Here is a 15276-nt window from a genome sequence, read left to right as displayed (position 1 = left end):
ATTTTTTAAATAAATATTTATAATTATTAATAATTAAAAAAGGTTAAATTACTTTTTAATTATATTTATTTTTATTTTATTTATTTAACTTAAAGTTATTTAATAGCTTTATATACTTTAAATCTTAGGATTTTTAATAAAAAAAGCTTTTAGCTAATGCTTATTAAAAGGTAATTAATATTTTTAAAAAGTGGTTATTTAAGCTATAAAAGATTTTATTTTAAAATATATTATTAATAGCCTTAATATTACTTAATTAATTACTTAATTAAATAGGTATATTTTTTAAGTTTATAATAACCTTATTTAAAATTTTAAGGTATTTAAATAGCTTTAAGCATTATAATAATAATTATAAAGTATAATTTTTAAGATGCCTTAATATAAGGAGGCTTTTTAAATATTAGCGCTAACTTAAATTGCCTTAAGTATTATATTTATGTTTTTTTTTATATATGGCTTTATAATTAATAAATAATAATATATTAAAAGTTTAAAGAAAAGAGAAAATTCCATTATAAAGAAAACGCGTAATATGTAATGAGGTGGACTTAACGCGCACGCGGGTGTGGAGTGGGCCGAATCAGGGGGTGGGCCGAATGTGCAGACCCTGACTTACCCCCTTCACCCAAATGCAAGACTCGTCACTAAAATAGCCAAGGCACGTGCCAAACACGATCCTCGTCGAGAATTCCCGCTGGGATCCGATCACTGGAACAGCTTCGGCAGTCGTCGGAGTCTACGCGGGCATGGCGGGCTCGGCAGTAGACATTGTTGCCAAGCCTGTGGCAGCATTGCGAGCCCCAAAGTCGAAAGATCTCGACTCAGATGCGCTGCCTACTGGGCCGGGTGAACCGCATCCAGCATCTTCTCCTCCGGCACAAGCTTCTCAGGTCTCCGTCCCTCAAGACAATGGTAGCCGCGGTTCTGGCCGTGGTTGCATGTCTACAAGCACTACAGTGGCCCTCGGGGTAGCCTCAGGAGTGGGATCCTTTTTCCACAACTTCGCCAAGGGCAATCTGATCGACATGCTCCTCGCGTTCACCGAAGGTATGCGCAATGCACCCCGGCTATACGGTGGCAAGGTGGCCAACCACGGGCCCGCCACTGGCTGGAAATCCGGCTTCGTGGAGTCGGGCAAGAACTTTGGGACTGGCATAGGGCAGGGGGTCGCCGGCGTGGTGCAGGAGCCCGTGCGGGGCGCACAGCAGGATGGCGCCGTGGGTGCCATCAAGGGGATAGGGAGGGGGCTCCTCGGTCTGGGCACTGGTGTCTCGGCCGCGGCTATGGGCATCGTCGCGTATCCCGGCTGGGGGGTATATCAGAGCATCGACCGCTCTCTGCATACTAAAACGCGCGACCGGATCGTGGCTGCCCGCAAGGCCGAGGACAATGATGTGATTGGCAGGATGAAGGACCCCGATTTGGAACGTCGTGTCGTGGAACGTTTTGATGCTTATTTCCAACGGGGGAATTGAGGCTGCTTTCGTTTCTACACATAATTAGTAATAAGATGTTTGTACATAATGACAAGGGAAGGATTGTGATGGTCACTGTTTTGGAATGCGGTAAGAATTTGAGACTTTAAATACAGCAGAAGAATTGAAAGAGGAGAGGTGAACAGTCACTTATTCCGCGCTCAGTCTGTTGTCAGCTATGTTCTCGTGGTAGGTGACATAAATTCATGGTACAGGCTATTCCATATTAGCGAGAGAACTTTGAGGCTCGATAATAGAGTAGATTATGTACGTCATGTCTCAATTTATATATCAAAGCCCCCTGCCAAGTTCATCACACCATCCGGATCAACGCTGGCCTTGATTGTCCTCAGCCTGGCTGCGTTGACAGACCCATACAGCTGCTCAGCCGTGGTTCCAGCGATGGCGTAATTGGGGTATACGGCGGCAGAATCGTCAAATATGCCCTCCTGCTTTGCGACTTCTCTGAGCTCCGAGATCGCATTCACCATTGCGTCGTTCCAAAATTGATCATCCGAGGCAAAACTCCATGAGAAATACAGATTAAGCTGCGAAGCTTTTAGTCGATGGGTACGAATTCTGAGATTTGAAAACTTACGGGCAAGGGCGAATCGTTGTGTGGGTAGGCACTCTCTGTGGCATGCGCTCCGTACTTGAGGAACGGCTCGATGTCGTAACTCAATATCAACCCACCGTGCCCCTGTGCAACCAGTGTCTGGATCCAATCAGCTTGAATGACTCTTCCACAAACCACTTTTTTGATGTAACTAACTGATGCTTGATTCTTGACCGCAGCCAGAAAGGCTGGCGTTGTCTTTGTGGTTGGCAGGCTGTTGAAGGTTCCACGGGGGTTCAACACGATAGAAGAGTCAACAGTTGATACAAAGGTCGAGAAGGACTGAGCCTTGACAAGACTGATTGTATGATCAACTCCGTCAAACATTTCGAAGGCCGTACCCGCATCCGGCCCATCGTAGAAGAAAAGAACTAGCGCGGTAAGGCCGACGGGCGTTGCGTTGATCGTGGTGATTATCTGGGCTTTTGGATCAGTGTTGACATCAGAGAAGACCTGGGTCGCGTTCAAGAGGGCGTCAATCTGATCTGATCCATAGATTGTGGCTCCAGCCTGGGACGAAATTGTCAGCATACGGCAGCGGTCCGTGGCTAATACTGGGACAAGGGATGACACACGTAAACTTCGTCAGGCTGCGGGTGGGTCTGGTAAACTGCAGATGTGACCACTGCAAACCGGTTGAGACCGCCCTTGAGTGCGAAGAAGAGATCTGGATTTTCATCTGCTGACGCGCTGGAAATCGTTCCGTTCTGAGGTAGGAGAGTCAGCTTGACCGTTGGAAAATGACAGCGAGCCACAAGGAGAGGACTCACAGGTAGAACGACGTTGAACTTCAAAACAGTATCGCTCGTCAGGCCGTACTGGTTTGTTTTCCTATAGGTTTAGCTTAGTATAAATACCTTCAGAACCTAAACCTGTAGGATCATTATACTTACCAGGAGTACCCTCCACCGAGTGTAAACCCACCGACCCCAGGACCCTTGACTCGGCCACCTACAACGTTGACTCCAGTCCCATCAAGCTTGTCGTACACGTCGGCCCATCCGTTTCCCGTGCCAATCTCGACGCTGGATTTATCGGCGGACAGAACTACCTGGTTCATCCGTTTCAACGCGATGTGAACCCCGGTAGTGCTCGAGAACCCCTTGTTTGACGCATGACCCGCGCTATACAAAGCGAACGGCGCCGCGTGATTGCCGATGGCGGTCATCTGTATTCTCGTTGCCCACAGATCAGCCATGTCATTCTCGTGTATTCTTTATGGGGCTTCTTACGGCGATTGACACGTCGGCCGGGGAGCCAACCTCGACAACACAGGTCGGCGTCTCGCTGTTAGACTCAAAGAACCAGTGATGAGTATCATCCGTCAGGCCGAGCTCGACTGAGATTGCTATCAGCCGCCAGTCTCACAAAAGATGCCTCCAGTCGTGGTGCAAAGGCCCCTCGTCTGCCGAGGCACAGCACTTACCGACACCGTCGATCACCTCGCTGGCGCTTGAGATCTGGGATTTGATCTCCTCACACGCCTTACTGGCATCATGGTCCGATTCATTGGCACGTTTCGGGTGAAGCGCAGCTTTGGGACGGTTCCAATGTCCCGACACCGTTGTTGAGATTGCAAAGGACAGGGTGAGCAGTGCTGACCGCATGTCTTCAATTAAGGACGCAGGAACACCACCTGCTGTCGAAGTCAATTGTGAGGTTTATCAACGACTGGCTGCCTTTTGTTAAGGCTTGAGGCTTGAAAGCGTCAAAGAAGCCGACACTCGCTGCCCGTGGGATGGAGAAAGACCGTGGCGCTCCATCGTGGCATTTTGAATCCTAGACTAGGTATTCCACTATTTGTATCCACTCTTTTTTTTTTTTTTGCGCATTCGGAGGATCATGGTCCATCTACAAAATGTGGCGTGATGTGATTGACGGTCGTCTAACGACACGATATGGTTAGTGCGCTCCTCCACCTGCCGGGAATTATATTGCTATCAGATGGGAATCCATTCCCAACAGGTATCTCCGAGGTCCGACGAGCCTGGCATTGTTGAAATATAGGTAGGTGACTAGCCCCGAAGGCACGAATTCTTTCCCCGCTTTCGCCTGGGCACTTCTTTTACGAATACGATTCCACTTTCGCAGATAAAGGAGATGAGATGCACTGATCCTATACCAGAAACTGATAACGTCGGCTGACTCGGATCATGCACCTGCTAGGAACTATCGCGAATACGAAAATCTCAGTTTGGGAACTCGATGCGAGATTATGGCAATAGTTTCTTGATCGACAGGACACATATTTACGCCTGTCTGTCTTGACACATGAAGCCGAGAACAACACGACACAGCTACAACCGAAAGATGCCGAAGCTCAGTTTTGAGTAACATGGCGTGAGTGATCAGCCCCAACTGCGAATGATGACCATGGTGGTTTGGTCACGAGTTGATCAGTTGAATGTGGAAGGACTCACGGAGCAGCAGTAGTTTGGTTATTTCCCCTCAAAAAGGAGGCACGAGCATGAGAACTGCTATTCATGTTGTTCAGGACCAGGAACAGGCTGCCTGACACCGCTACTCAGCAAGATGATTGAGTACTAGATTTGATATGTGAATGCGGGGGCAGAATTCAGCAACCACGCTTGCGCAGAGGTCATCTTCGCGATACATCCTTTCCACAGCTCCAAAGACGCAGCACCGGGAGTCGTTAGATCTAGGGTCAGCTGTGAAGACAACATAAGTACTCGGAGAAAATGATGTTCGTAAAATCTTATCTGGCCCCCTGGTGCAGGTCACGGTATGCACGTCTTCAGGACGCGCCGGCATTTGAGTACCTATATGCACTTCTGTCACGATTCCGAGCAGGGCGTGACGAATAGGGCAACTGTCTGGTTATTCTAGTCTATAGACAATGGAGCGGGGGCGCACGTATTTAAATAAAATGGAGCAGCACAATAGCGCCAGAATGGAGCCCCTGACACGTGACAACTTCGTATCACAATCTCAGTCGTGGCCTAACCCGATTTTGAATGGAAGTGTATGCCATAGCCAAGCCATCAATCATTACTTCACAGAGTCTCAATGATAGGCTTCGCAGGCTCACACTGCAAACCTTGCGGAGAAGGAATCGCCTGCCCGGCTCATCAACAAAGGGTCCGGTGAGGTCATCGTCTAAAGTTTCATCGAGGTCAGGGCCAGTCTCCATCACAGGAGGGAACCATGTGCTGCTTAGATTAAGGATTTGACTCAAGCTTCGCGATGATACGCTGAGTAACCAGCCGCTGGGGTGATGGTGAAGCATACTGCGGCGCACCCAATCCCCCACCTCCCGGGACTGTGGGACAAAGGCGCATTGATTGGTTCCCAGGTTGCACACAGTATCATTGAATGTTCCATTCCAATCGGGATGCCGTTCTCGGGGTTCGCCTCGGGAGGTTCTCATATGTGAAGCCGTGCTGCACGAGACAAATGAGAGATCAATTTGGGGGTCCTACCATGGCGTTTTCCGACTAGGCTTTCACTTCTCGAGATGAACTCCTGGATAATCAGCTGCTTTATGCCCGGGATGGTTTCACTCATCTTAAAACCACTTTGAAGCCAACAATACATATGGACTGACGAAGAAATGGAGTGAATCAACTTGGGCAGAGCACCTGGGCATACGTGCGCTGAGCACAACAAATCACATCATCACAGCCATTAAGTATGGACTTATTTCAAAATTGCTTGTTTTATACATTTCTATATTCTACAGTGTAATTAGTGGCTTAGAAGTTCTGCGAAATGCGCCTCATCCGCCCAGGGATCGAGTCCTCCCGGCTCAGCTTCCCACTTCCCCCACGCCTGGCCGGCGCGGTAATCTCGGGGTCCAGGATATCAGTAGACACGTCCGAGATAATAGACGGCGGCGCCTCAGCGTCGCTCGAAGTCCTCGGCTCGGCCTGCACGCCCTCCACCCAGCGCTTAACCTCCGTGTCCAGCCTCCGCGCCGACCCCTGGCCCAGGCCCTTGAGCCTGCGAGGCTCCGAGGCGGCGGCGGCAGTCGAGGGGAAGGGCGAGAAGCGCGGGCCGGCCACCGGCTTCCGGGGGAGCCGGGCCGTGGGCGGCTTGGACCGCGGCTCGTCCAGGACCAGGCTGACCCTCTTGGTCCTCGCGGCGGTGTTGGAGGCGACGGGCGGGAGCGACTTGGACCGCCGGACCTCGGCCCGCCTGTCGTCTCCCACGCCGTCTCCTCCCCCTCCCTGTCTCCTGCCGCGGCCGCGCTCGCGTGCGGGCTCCGGGATGAACGAGGATGTGCGCCTCGCCTTGTCGCCGTCCATGACGACGTCGACGGGCCCCACCATCGTGCTCCTGCGCCTGGGTCGAGAGAAGTTACGGACGAGGCGCGACTTCGTCGTGTTGTTCCTCGCGAGGGGGTGGGACTCCACGGGTATGATGCCGTCCTCGTCCGTCTCGAGCTCACGGGGCGTGATGTTCGGGATGGGGACCTCGACGAGGTCGTTCCTTGGCGAGGGGGGAGCGACGTTGTTCTGGCCGATGAGGCTGAAACGTCGAGAGATCTCTGCAGACGCACGGGGGTCTAAGTCGGCTTCCCGGGCGATCAATGAGTTCCTCCGACGAGCTGCGGCGCGGGCGGGCAGGTCGGTGAGATCCGGCAGTGTAGGCCGCCTCTGGACTGGGGGCTTTGATTGTGCCTCTGGTGGTACAGAGGACGAGCGTGGCCGCACGACGGACTGCCGTCTGGCTTGCTCATCTGGCGGTCCAAAGGTGCCGGGCACCGGATTAGTGGCCAGAGGTTGAGGCAGTGCAGACAGGTTCGAGAAGACCGTGGAGGCCGCATTGCTCCGTGGCTGCAGAGTATCGCGGAAGGAATCCGAGGTTAGCGGCCTCTGGTTGTATTCCGAGTCTCTGGTCGGCGGTCTCCAGGAAAAGTCGCCCTTGATGCCCGGCGAGTTTCGAGGATCAGGCAGCGTCTCCCGCGACCCGAAGATGGTCTCAAGCGGCGTGGGCACAGCCTGGCTGCGCACTCGCATGGTGTCCCTTCTCGTGCTCCTTCTCTGCTCAATTCGTGAGGAGCGGTCCGTCCATGAAGGTGCGTTGGTCTGCCCGTCAGGACTCCCGCCGCCCGACGACTCTGGGGTGTTGATCCGAGACCGGTCGAATGATTCTCGCGGTAGTTCTACTACTGTATTCCTTGCGCCTTTTTTATTCTCTTCGATATCCCCCGTTGGATGAATTCCCTGCCTTGAAATGCTTAAGTCAAACGTATCTTTTCGGTCGCCCTGCTCCTTTGCAGAAATGAATGTCCGTCTCGACAGAATTGAAGTTGCGAATGGGCGGTCAGTGGTCTCGATTACAATTAATATGGCTAGTATGGACAACCTGCGCGCCGTGTCAGTGTCGAACTGGTCTCACTCGTTACAGTAGGGTAACTCACAAGGCCACCGTTGCGATCAGGAGCTGGATCCAGACCACATTTGCCTTGAGGCCATTCTGTAGATTAAAGCCAACCATGGCTGCGACGAGTGCGTTCATGACGACTGTCGCAATCCAGACTGGCAAGCTGAGCCGTGCGATTAAAAAAGACACGGCCGCGAAGAAATATCCATGTATCTGCGGGCTGCCATTCTGAAGGCTCCGGACGTATTTCTCCCGCGACGCAAATATGTGCATTAGCATGTAGACATTGCCGATGCAGCTGGAAACGAACAGCAGGATCCTCGACACGAGGTCCTGCCTCCCAGCGACTGATGTCTCCAGGCCGAAGCGGACGACGAGTACGCTGATGGTGATCCCGCATCCGGATGCAAGGAAGTGGATTACCAAGGCGAGTAGGATCAGAATCGGACATGCGCGCCGGCGCCTTTTCCTTCCCGACTTCTTGTCGTTGACATACTGAAGTATCGAGTCGTCGTTGCTGGCGGTTGAGATGCGCTCATTTCTCCGGGGGTCCATTGGCGAGGTCCCTCGGACAACAGCCTTTGTCATATGCAGGTCCCTTGACTCTGACTACTCTTGGCTATCGCCATGAAGATCTGGTTCTCGGCTGATGATGGTGCGTTCGGACTTGGCGTAGGGAGTTTCGATGTGTGGTGTGGTGTGAATTATGATGTAAAGTATAGATGAGTCCAGCCCTTGCAAGGTATATACCGGTATACGCAGACGACAGAGTATCCTCTAGTCTTATGAAAAGAAAAGTAAAAACCGACACCGAATAATTAGATTCTCGCCAGACGTCATGTACGCAGGAAGGTTCCAGCCCTAAGGAGCAACCGTCTAAGTTTTAGGATGTGAAGGCGGGCGCATGCAATGCAGCTGGTAATATCCAATACATGACACAGACCAGGCGCAGAAGCTAAAACACAAGGCAATGAACGCATGCAGTGCCAAGACGGATCCGACCGTGGTAGAGGGAGGTCAGGCGTCTCGGGGAGGGCACGCAGTGGACCCTGTCCTGTCCCGGGCCCCATCCGTATAGGGTTGCATCTACCAAACATGCGACCTCTCTGCGCCCAAAACCAACAGCCGTTCATTTCCAGCTGGATACGACACAGCAGAAATTCCGGCTCGCTTGACAGATCAACCAGGCTCTGGTCAATTAAGCTCATCGTGATTTTGAAATATGCCCGAGTCCATGCGACCCTGCGGTCAGGGCGAGGCTAAAACGCTTGGATGCCCGCCAGGCATTCTGAGACAAGTGCAGGGACCTCCGACGACTCGGAGACGCCTGGCGACAGGGGACCTGGGCGACACATTTCAGAGGGCAGCGAAACTCATCAGCGAATCACAGTGGTGTCAAATCAGCAGCATTGGGCGAACCGAATGTCCTTGGCGCCTCCCCCGAGCTGGACGCATGCCCTGCTGTCGAATCGCGATGCGCGAGAGCTGCCGAGTTACCTGGCCCTAAGCATATGCATTCGTGTTGCCAAGGCAAACAGGTTCAGGGTTGAGCCACGCTGGACTGGCAAGCTTTCAAGCCGTCTCACAACGCGAGAGAGAGAGAACAAAGCCACCTCGGCACGGTAGTCTCTGATCCTATCGACGACGTTTAACTACTCCTTCACCATACTCGTTGATCAGTCAGCCTCCGCCACCTCCTTCCCATGCACCAGCAGAGATGTTTCACGACTAGCGACACTCGACTCAAGGGCTACGCGGCTTCCTCGACCGCATAACTAAGCATCTGCCAGTCGCAATGGCTCCTGGCGTGCCATGCACCACAGGGATCCAGCCTTCCGTCCTTCCAACCCGGGATCCATTGATCATCAGACAACTCGGGTGCAACAGGTAGGTCCGAGTTTGTGTTCCTTCGCCGGTGTCAAGGACATCCCCACCACACATCCGCGCTACCTCACCTGGCCGGATGATTAATGTGGGGAGAGGCTCCCGGATAACCTCGCGTCCACATTCCCGATAATATGTTATGACGCTGCAATCGTGAACCGCGCCCAAGAGGGCTGGAGAGTGCTAACTTGTCATCCCACACACCTAGTGTGCGCCTCAGAGGGCTAGGCACGGTTTAGTCTGGTCTGTTCGTCCGTTAATCTGCCGGGTCTGTCATTACCGCGCCACATGTCACCGCAGCACGCTTAATGTAGAGCCATCAGACGTTTCCGCTAGTGATCCTTTGGCTTTCCACAAAGCAATATAGTATGCGTTCCTGAGACCGCTACACAAGTGAGGATGGTCCAGACTGCTTGATGCTCTTGCTAGCCTATTTGTTGGGGCATCACAGGTACCCTTAAATCTATGCAATAAGAAAATTTTTGAAGTATTATATTTTGTAGACGACAGTGGACTCTGATTGGTTGCTTCAGCCTATGTTCATTGGAAAATGAGCCGTGAGTGGAATCTATTCAAACACTTCGCTGGCATTGGAAAGAAGAGAATTCAGGTATACTCTCATAACAGTGGCATTGACATGAGCTAAGTCAAGGAAGGCCATCAGGAGTGCCATCTTGCCACTACGAATTAAGGTACTATCCTTAACCCCCGTAAGTGCGGCTCATGTTCGCTCGTGAGGGTGTGACCACGGCAAAGTGCCTCTGAGAATCCTGGCGCATACTCCCTAGTCACTACCTTTTTTAATACTGAGCTGCCGCTACTTGCCACACCAGCAGAAGATTATCAACACGCAAACGAAACAATCAGCTGGAATGATTAGTTCTTCTGCCAACTGACAGTGCGGCGACCACTCCACGGAAACGCCGGAGTAACAGAATCGCTGTTCGGCATCACCGACGAAGACTAGCTGTATAGCACAACCGAATCGGGTACACGGACGTGTCATCCTTCTCCGACACATCGGCGGAATTAGAGGCATGTTACGCTGTAAATCAGACTCGTACGGCCAGTGAAGTTCTTTTATCTCATCTTCTAGTAACAAAAAGTCCCCTTACTCTAGAGTTAGCTAGGCACAGATCAAGAACCGTCTCCAACCACGTAAGCTAAGGCGTAGCCTAGCGAATACACGGGAAACTGCTTCTCAGAAAAGGAGCGCATCAAGATATCTAAAAATCCTCGGCGTTCGGGTCTCGGACTCCTATCATCCCCGAGAAGCCGCTGTCGTAGGCGGTGCCGCAGCGGATGAGGATGCCGGCCTTTCCTGCAAGTTTGATAAGTCTCGTTTGAGGCTCGGACAAGCCAGTCTGCTCCCTGAAGGCCCTCTAGAATGCGCCCCTCGGGTTATCCACGTTGTCGGACCACTTCCATCCGTTCGAGCCCATGCTGCCGAGGGCGTTCTCCAGCGCGTAGAGGGTGAAGCCAAACGGTTGGTTGCTCGCGCCAGGCCAGTCGGCAACGCCTGTGATCTTGCCGCTGCAGGGATCGACCAGGATTTTCATCTCGTTGAGGTCGCTGTGCCTGAGGACCACTGGATAGCACCCGTCAAGGAGAGCTGGCAGGGCGGCTTGTACTTCGGTGACGGCTGGTAGGAAGCGCTCGGGGAGGGCGCCAGCTACGTATTCAAGCCTGGAGTGGCAATTCGGCGCTGATAGCAGACACACCGGCCAATCTCGAATCTCCTGGCGTGCCCCTCTGCCACGATTGCGCAAAGAAACTTCATTTCATGTCAGCAGGTTGACGCTTAGAGAGGGGTAAAGATGCAGTCTCAACGAACCTTGCCAGGCTGTACACGGTATTCAGCCGTTGGTCATGCGTGAGAGAGGGGCGAGCGGTGATATAATTCTCTCCAGGAAGCCTGTCCATCTCGTACATTGCCAACTGTGAACCGTTTAGGTTACCAACCCATCCGAGATCAGAACAGCTAGCCACGAAATTTTTGTGAATCTTTTTGGCCAGCGCTCACATGTCCATGTCCAGCAGGGCAGTCTGCTCTCGGAACTGGATAATCTTGTTGCCCCTCGGCCCTGCAATGACAGTATAGCTAGTCAAGCCTTGGACGCTAACGGGCCGGGTCTCTCCTCCGCACCTTTGGCGGGCAACCTCGTCGCATTGCGTCTTAGACGACGACGCTCCAGCCTCTGAAAAGAAGCTGTCGATGGCGTTGTCGAGAGTGTAGATAACTTGCGGCATGGCTGGGCGGTGGAGCTGAGGCGAGATGACGGGATTTTCCTGGCTGTGGCTGGTGCTTGTCGGAGAGGAAATTTTGTCAACATGGAGCAAGGCGCGAAACATGAGCCAGGTGGTAAAAGAAATTGTCCTGACACTGCCATCAGATGCTACAGCAACCACTGATGGCAATTCCTCAGTAACCGCCTGTTATTCCACTACCTGATGCAGCATAGTCAGCTAACTACTAATAGTAGAGGAGGTATCGGCTGATAGCCAGTGTTAGCATGATTTCTTTGGCTAATTGGTGCCTGCAATGTCACGTTGCTTGGCCAATCAGCTTTCGAATTTCGAGTTCGGCCTGGCAGTGTGGCAGTGTCATTTTTTCCGTTCACAGACTATTCTAGACGAATAGCATAGCAATTCAATCGTTGGTAGCAAGACAGGACGGGTTTCGCAGAGAAAGTGTGTTTGGAACACTACTTCAGCTGGGATTGGACTGTTATAGCACGTGGCTTTCTTCTATCGATGAGATTAGAAACTCTCTGAAAAATGCAAAGGCTACATTTGTCAAATACTTTGATTTTAACAATCAGCACGAGCACGAGAGAAGCACAAATAGTGTTGGGTCTGAAATATTAGACCAGCAAAGAGAGCTTCACAGTTATCTTCATCAAACTGGGAACGCTCAATTGTCCACTAAACACAGCAGCTTAACACTACCTCAGTACTCGCCTTCGTTGGCAGAGGCAATCACCTGCGCCCATGATGGGCGGAGAGTGGATCGGCAAGCCCAGAAGCAGCAAGACAGACTAAACAGACTTGCCGTGACTACGTGATTTGACGGAGCTTTGACGGAGCTTCACTCCGATCTTATCTACGCCAAGCCGAGCGGCCAGAGCCGGCTCGCATGCGGATCCTCACTTCCCCAATACTTAACTTCCCGGATTTCGTGTAAAAAGATATCCTTTTTACGGTACCGATTGATCCAAGATCAGCCGTCTTATCCTCTCATTTCAGCCCCCTGAATCCTTGAGAAGATGGATGTGAACGCTCAAACCGCCGCCGAGCGCCTCCGATCCCGGAAGCCGGTGCCAAAGCCGGTGCCGGCATACCTGCCCTCAGCGGGCTCGCCGCTGACGGTGCCGAAAGACTTGTATGAGGCTGTTCAGAGGGCTCCCCGGGTCCTCACCGAGGAGTTCGTCCTCCCAATTCGATCTGGGAGGGCGTGGAAAGCCCCCGCCGGCTCGATCGTCCGGATCAGCACACCCGAGGGCCCTCAAGTTGGTAAGTCTACATCCTTGTCCATGTGTTAGCTGCGGAAAACCTGCCTGGGGCCCCTTGCACCAGTTCTTGATTCATCGAGTATCTCGCTGACGGCCTTTGCCACCCAGGCGACCTCAACATATGGAACGCGCACAACCCACGCGAGCGGTTCTGGGCCAGCCGGACCAAGCAGCTGCACGCCTCCCACGTGACGACGCACGACAGGCTGTGGTCGTGCCTGCCGTACATGCGTCCCCTGGTGACCATCATCGCGGACAGCCTATCCTGGTACGGCGAGGACGAGCACGGGGGCCGCGTGCACGACCTGCTCGGCACGCGGTGCGACCCTTACATCAACACGGTGCTCTCGGGCCAGACGTACGACTTCCACTGCCACTCCAACCTGACGCGGGCGATCGTGCCGTACGGGCTGAATGAGGGTGACGTCCACGATGTCATAAACCTGTTCCAGGTCACGGGGCTGGACGAGAAGGGGAGGTATTTCATGAACCCTTGCCCGGCTGAGGCGGGGGATCATATTGAGTTCCTGGCTGAGCAGGACGTACTTATGGCGTTGAGTGAGTGGTTTTTCTGGTGTACTTCGGCATGACTATGCTAATTCATCCGGGTCGCAGGTACTTGCCCTGGCGGTGACCTTTCGCTTTGGGGCTTCGGCAGTGATAGCGAGAAAGAAATGATCAAGTGCTGTCGACCTCTAAAGGTTGAGGTTTTCAAGCTGGCTGATGAGAGCTTGCTTAGCAGTGGGGGATGGAAACCGGCTGAGACTTCACAGTACCAAGGTAAACATGGCATGCATGTTCCGGTTGGTGAGCACGAGGCCAACCGTTGAGGGGCATGAAAAGGGTCTTATGTTATTCGAAAAACCCTGGAGCGAAGGATGGTTGGTATAGGAGCCTGAACATCCAAATGGTGAAGAATATTGCTGCATAAATACCATCAGTTGGTGGTTGTAATCAATTACTCCGAGTCTCAAGTCGGTCTCATGAGCATCACTGCCACGGTGAGCTTTCGAGCTACCATATGAACAAGACATGGTTTTAGCCGCTGATGGCACTCAGTAAACCAGGACGTGAGTGCCACCACCCAATGTGTAAGTCACCGCAGTTCTTTCTATTCTCTGGGTATTTTCTTTTTCTATTGGGATTGGGTGCGGGGGTGGGGGGGGGAGGGTTCAGGCAGGAGCAGGTGTTGAAACATAATGGGCAATCACCCGGATGGGGGACCGTTTCTCCCGGAGTAGTCTTTGATTACTGGGGGCGTGGTTATATTTTCTAAGTCTAAGCTAACTACTTATCCCAGAGGAGGAGTTTATCTACTTAGTAAAAGCATGAATCACCTTATAGAATACTTATTTTTAATTATAACCAAAACCCTAAGGTTATCTTTAAAGGCCGTTATTAAAATATTATTATATATATAATTAAAATATATACTTTTTAGTTTAGGATATTAAATTATTAATAGCTTATGGTAATTAAAGATTAATATATTTATTATATAAGTAATGGATTTTTAATAATATAATAATTATTTTTATTTATACCACCTTAAATAATTAACTCTTATTTTAAAAGGTGCTTTATAATAACTTAGCATAGCGAGAAGCCTTTAGGCTTTAATAATAAGTTAAAGAAAGGTAAATATATATATAAACTTTTTATATAAAGTATAAACTCTTAACTTTACTTATTTATTTATTATAATTAATTTAAGCGCTTAATTTAAGGTAGCCTTATACCTTAATTTATATTTTTATTTATATTTATTTATAATATATTAACTTTACGCTTATTCTTATCCTTATGCTTTAATATATTAACTTAAAGCACAATATAAATTATGCTTATTATTAAAATATAATTATTTAATTATAAGTAATATTTAAGCTAAGTTAAGAGCTTATCTTAAGTTAAGTATTAATTAAGTTGCATTAATAGCTATTCCTTAATTAATATTTATAATATAAGGTTGCTTATATATTAGCTTAATCTTAATATAAGCTAAGAAATAAGCATATTTAACATTAATATATTAATAGGGGATTAAAATGGATTGCATAATGCTGCATGTTAATTATTAATAAGCTATAATTAAGTCCTTATTCCTTTTAATATAGGTAATTTAGTATTAAAGATATAGTTAAGTATATATAGGTAAATTAATGCTCTTAATTAAGGTAAAATATATGCTAATAGTAATCAAGTATTTTTATTATATAGTAAGGGTAGGGTTTTAATATAAATACTTATAATAAAGAATTCCTTATTTAAGATATTAAGCGCTTAATTTCTTAAAGGCATGATTAGCTGCTTAAATTAAAAAGGTAGTGATAAGGCGTTTATTTTTTAAAATGCTTTGCTTCTTTAAAATAATATATTTTAAATAAGGGATATTAAGTTATATAATATTACGCTTTCCCTTTTTAGCAATAGCTACAAC

General features: G+C 50.0%; 5 protein-coding genes across 5 annotated transcripts; 2 read left to right on the top strand and 3 right to left on the bottom strand.

Annotated features, from left to right (window-relative positions):
• Window positions 1-749: 749 nt before the first annotated feature.
• On the top strand, window positions 750-1478 carry INS49_015718 (uncharacterized protein; the record flags this gene model as incomplete). The annotated part of the gene is made up of 1 exon (XM_043176396.1): window positions 750-1478. The coding sequence occupies one exon, from the start codon at window positions 750-752 to the stop codon at window positions 1476-1478; it is 729 nt and encodes a 242-aa protein (XP_043019851.1).
• Window positions 1479-1762: 284 nt separating this feature from the next.
• On the bottom strand, window positions 1763-3701 carry INS49_015717 (uncharacterized protein; the record flags this gene model as incomplete). Its single annotated transcript, XM_043176395.1, has 8 exons — window positions 1763-2026; window positions 2077-2178; window positions 2251-2604; window positions 2670-2801; window positions 2865-2925; window positions 2988-3262; window positions 3327-3433; window positions 3521-3701. 8 exons carry the CDS (start codon window positions 3699-3701, stop codon window positions 1763-1765), a joined length of 1476 nt encoding a protein of 491 aa, XP_043019850.1.
• Window positions 3702-5807: 2106 nt separating this feature from the next.
• Window positions 5808-7995, bottom strand: INS49_015716 (uncharacterized protein; the record flags this gene model as incomplete). The annotated part of the gene is made up of 2 exons (XM_043176394.1): window positions 5808-7059; window positions 7478-7995. The coding sequence occupies 2 exons, from the start codon at window positions 7993-7995 to the stop codon at window positions 5808-5810; spliced, it is 1770 nt and encodes a 589-aa protein (XP_043019849.1).
• Window positions 7996-10706: 2711 nt separating this feature from the next.
• On the bottom strand, window positions 10707-11574 carry INS49_015715 (uncharacterized protein; the record flags this gene model as incomplete). Its single annotated transcript, XM_043176393.1, has 4 exons — window positions 10707-11010; window positions 11159-11167; window positions 11348-11401; window positions 11471-11574. The coding sequence occupies 4 exons, from the start codon at window positions 11572-11574 to the stop codon at window positions 10707-10709; spliced, it is 471 nt and encodes a 156-aa protein (XP_043019848.1).
• A 1016-nt stretch (window positions 11575-12590) lies between these two features.
• INS49_015714 (uncharacterized protein) lies at window positions 12591-13666 on the top strand (the record flags this gene model as incomplete). The annotated part of the gene is made up of 3 exons (XM_043176392.1): window positions 12591-12837; window positions 12945-13394; window positions 13452-13666. 3 exons carry the CDS (start codon window positions 12591-12593, stop codon window positions 13664-13666), a joined length of 912 nt encoding a protein of 303 aa, XP_043019847.1.
• Between the last annotated feature and the right edge of the window lie 1610 nt (window positions 13667-15276).

This window comes from Diaporthe citri, assembly GCF_014595645.1.
Source record: "Diaporthe citri strain NFHF-8-4 chromosome Unknown scaffold_9, whole genome shotgun sequence".
In the NCBI taxonomy this organism is placed as follows: domain Eukaryota; kingdom Fungi; phylum Ascomycota; class Sordariomycetes; order Diaporthales; family Diaporthaceae; genus Diaporthe; species Diaporthe citri.
The sequence above is the reverse complement of the archived record's forward strand: the minus strand, read 5'-3'. Positions and strand labels throughout refer to the sequence as shown.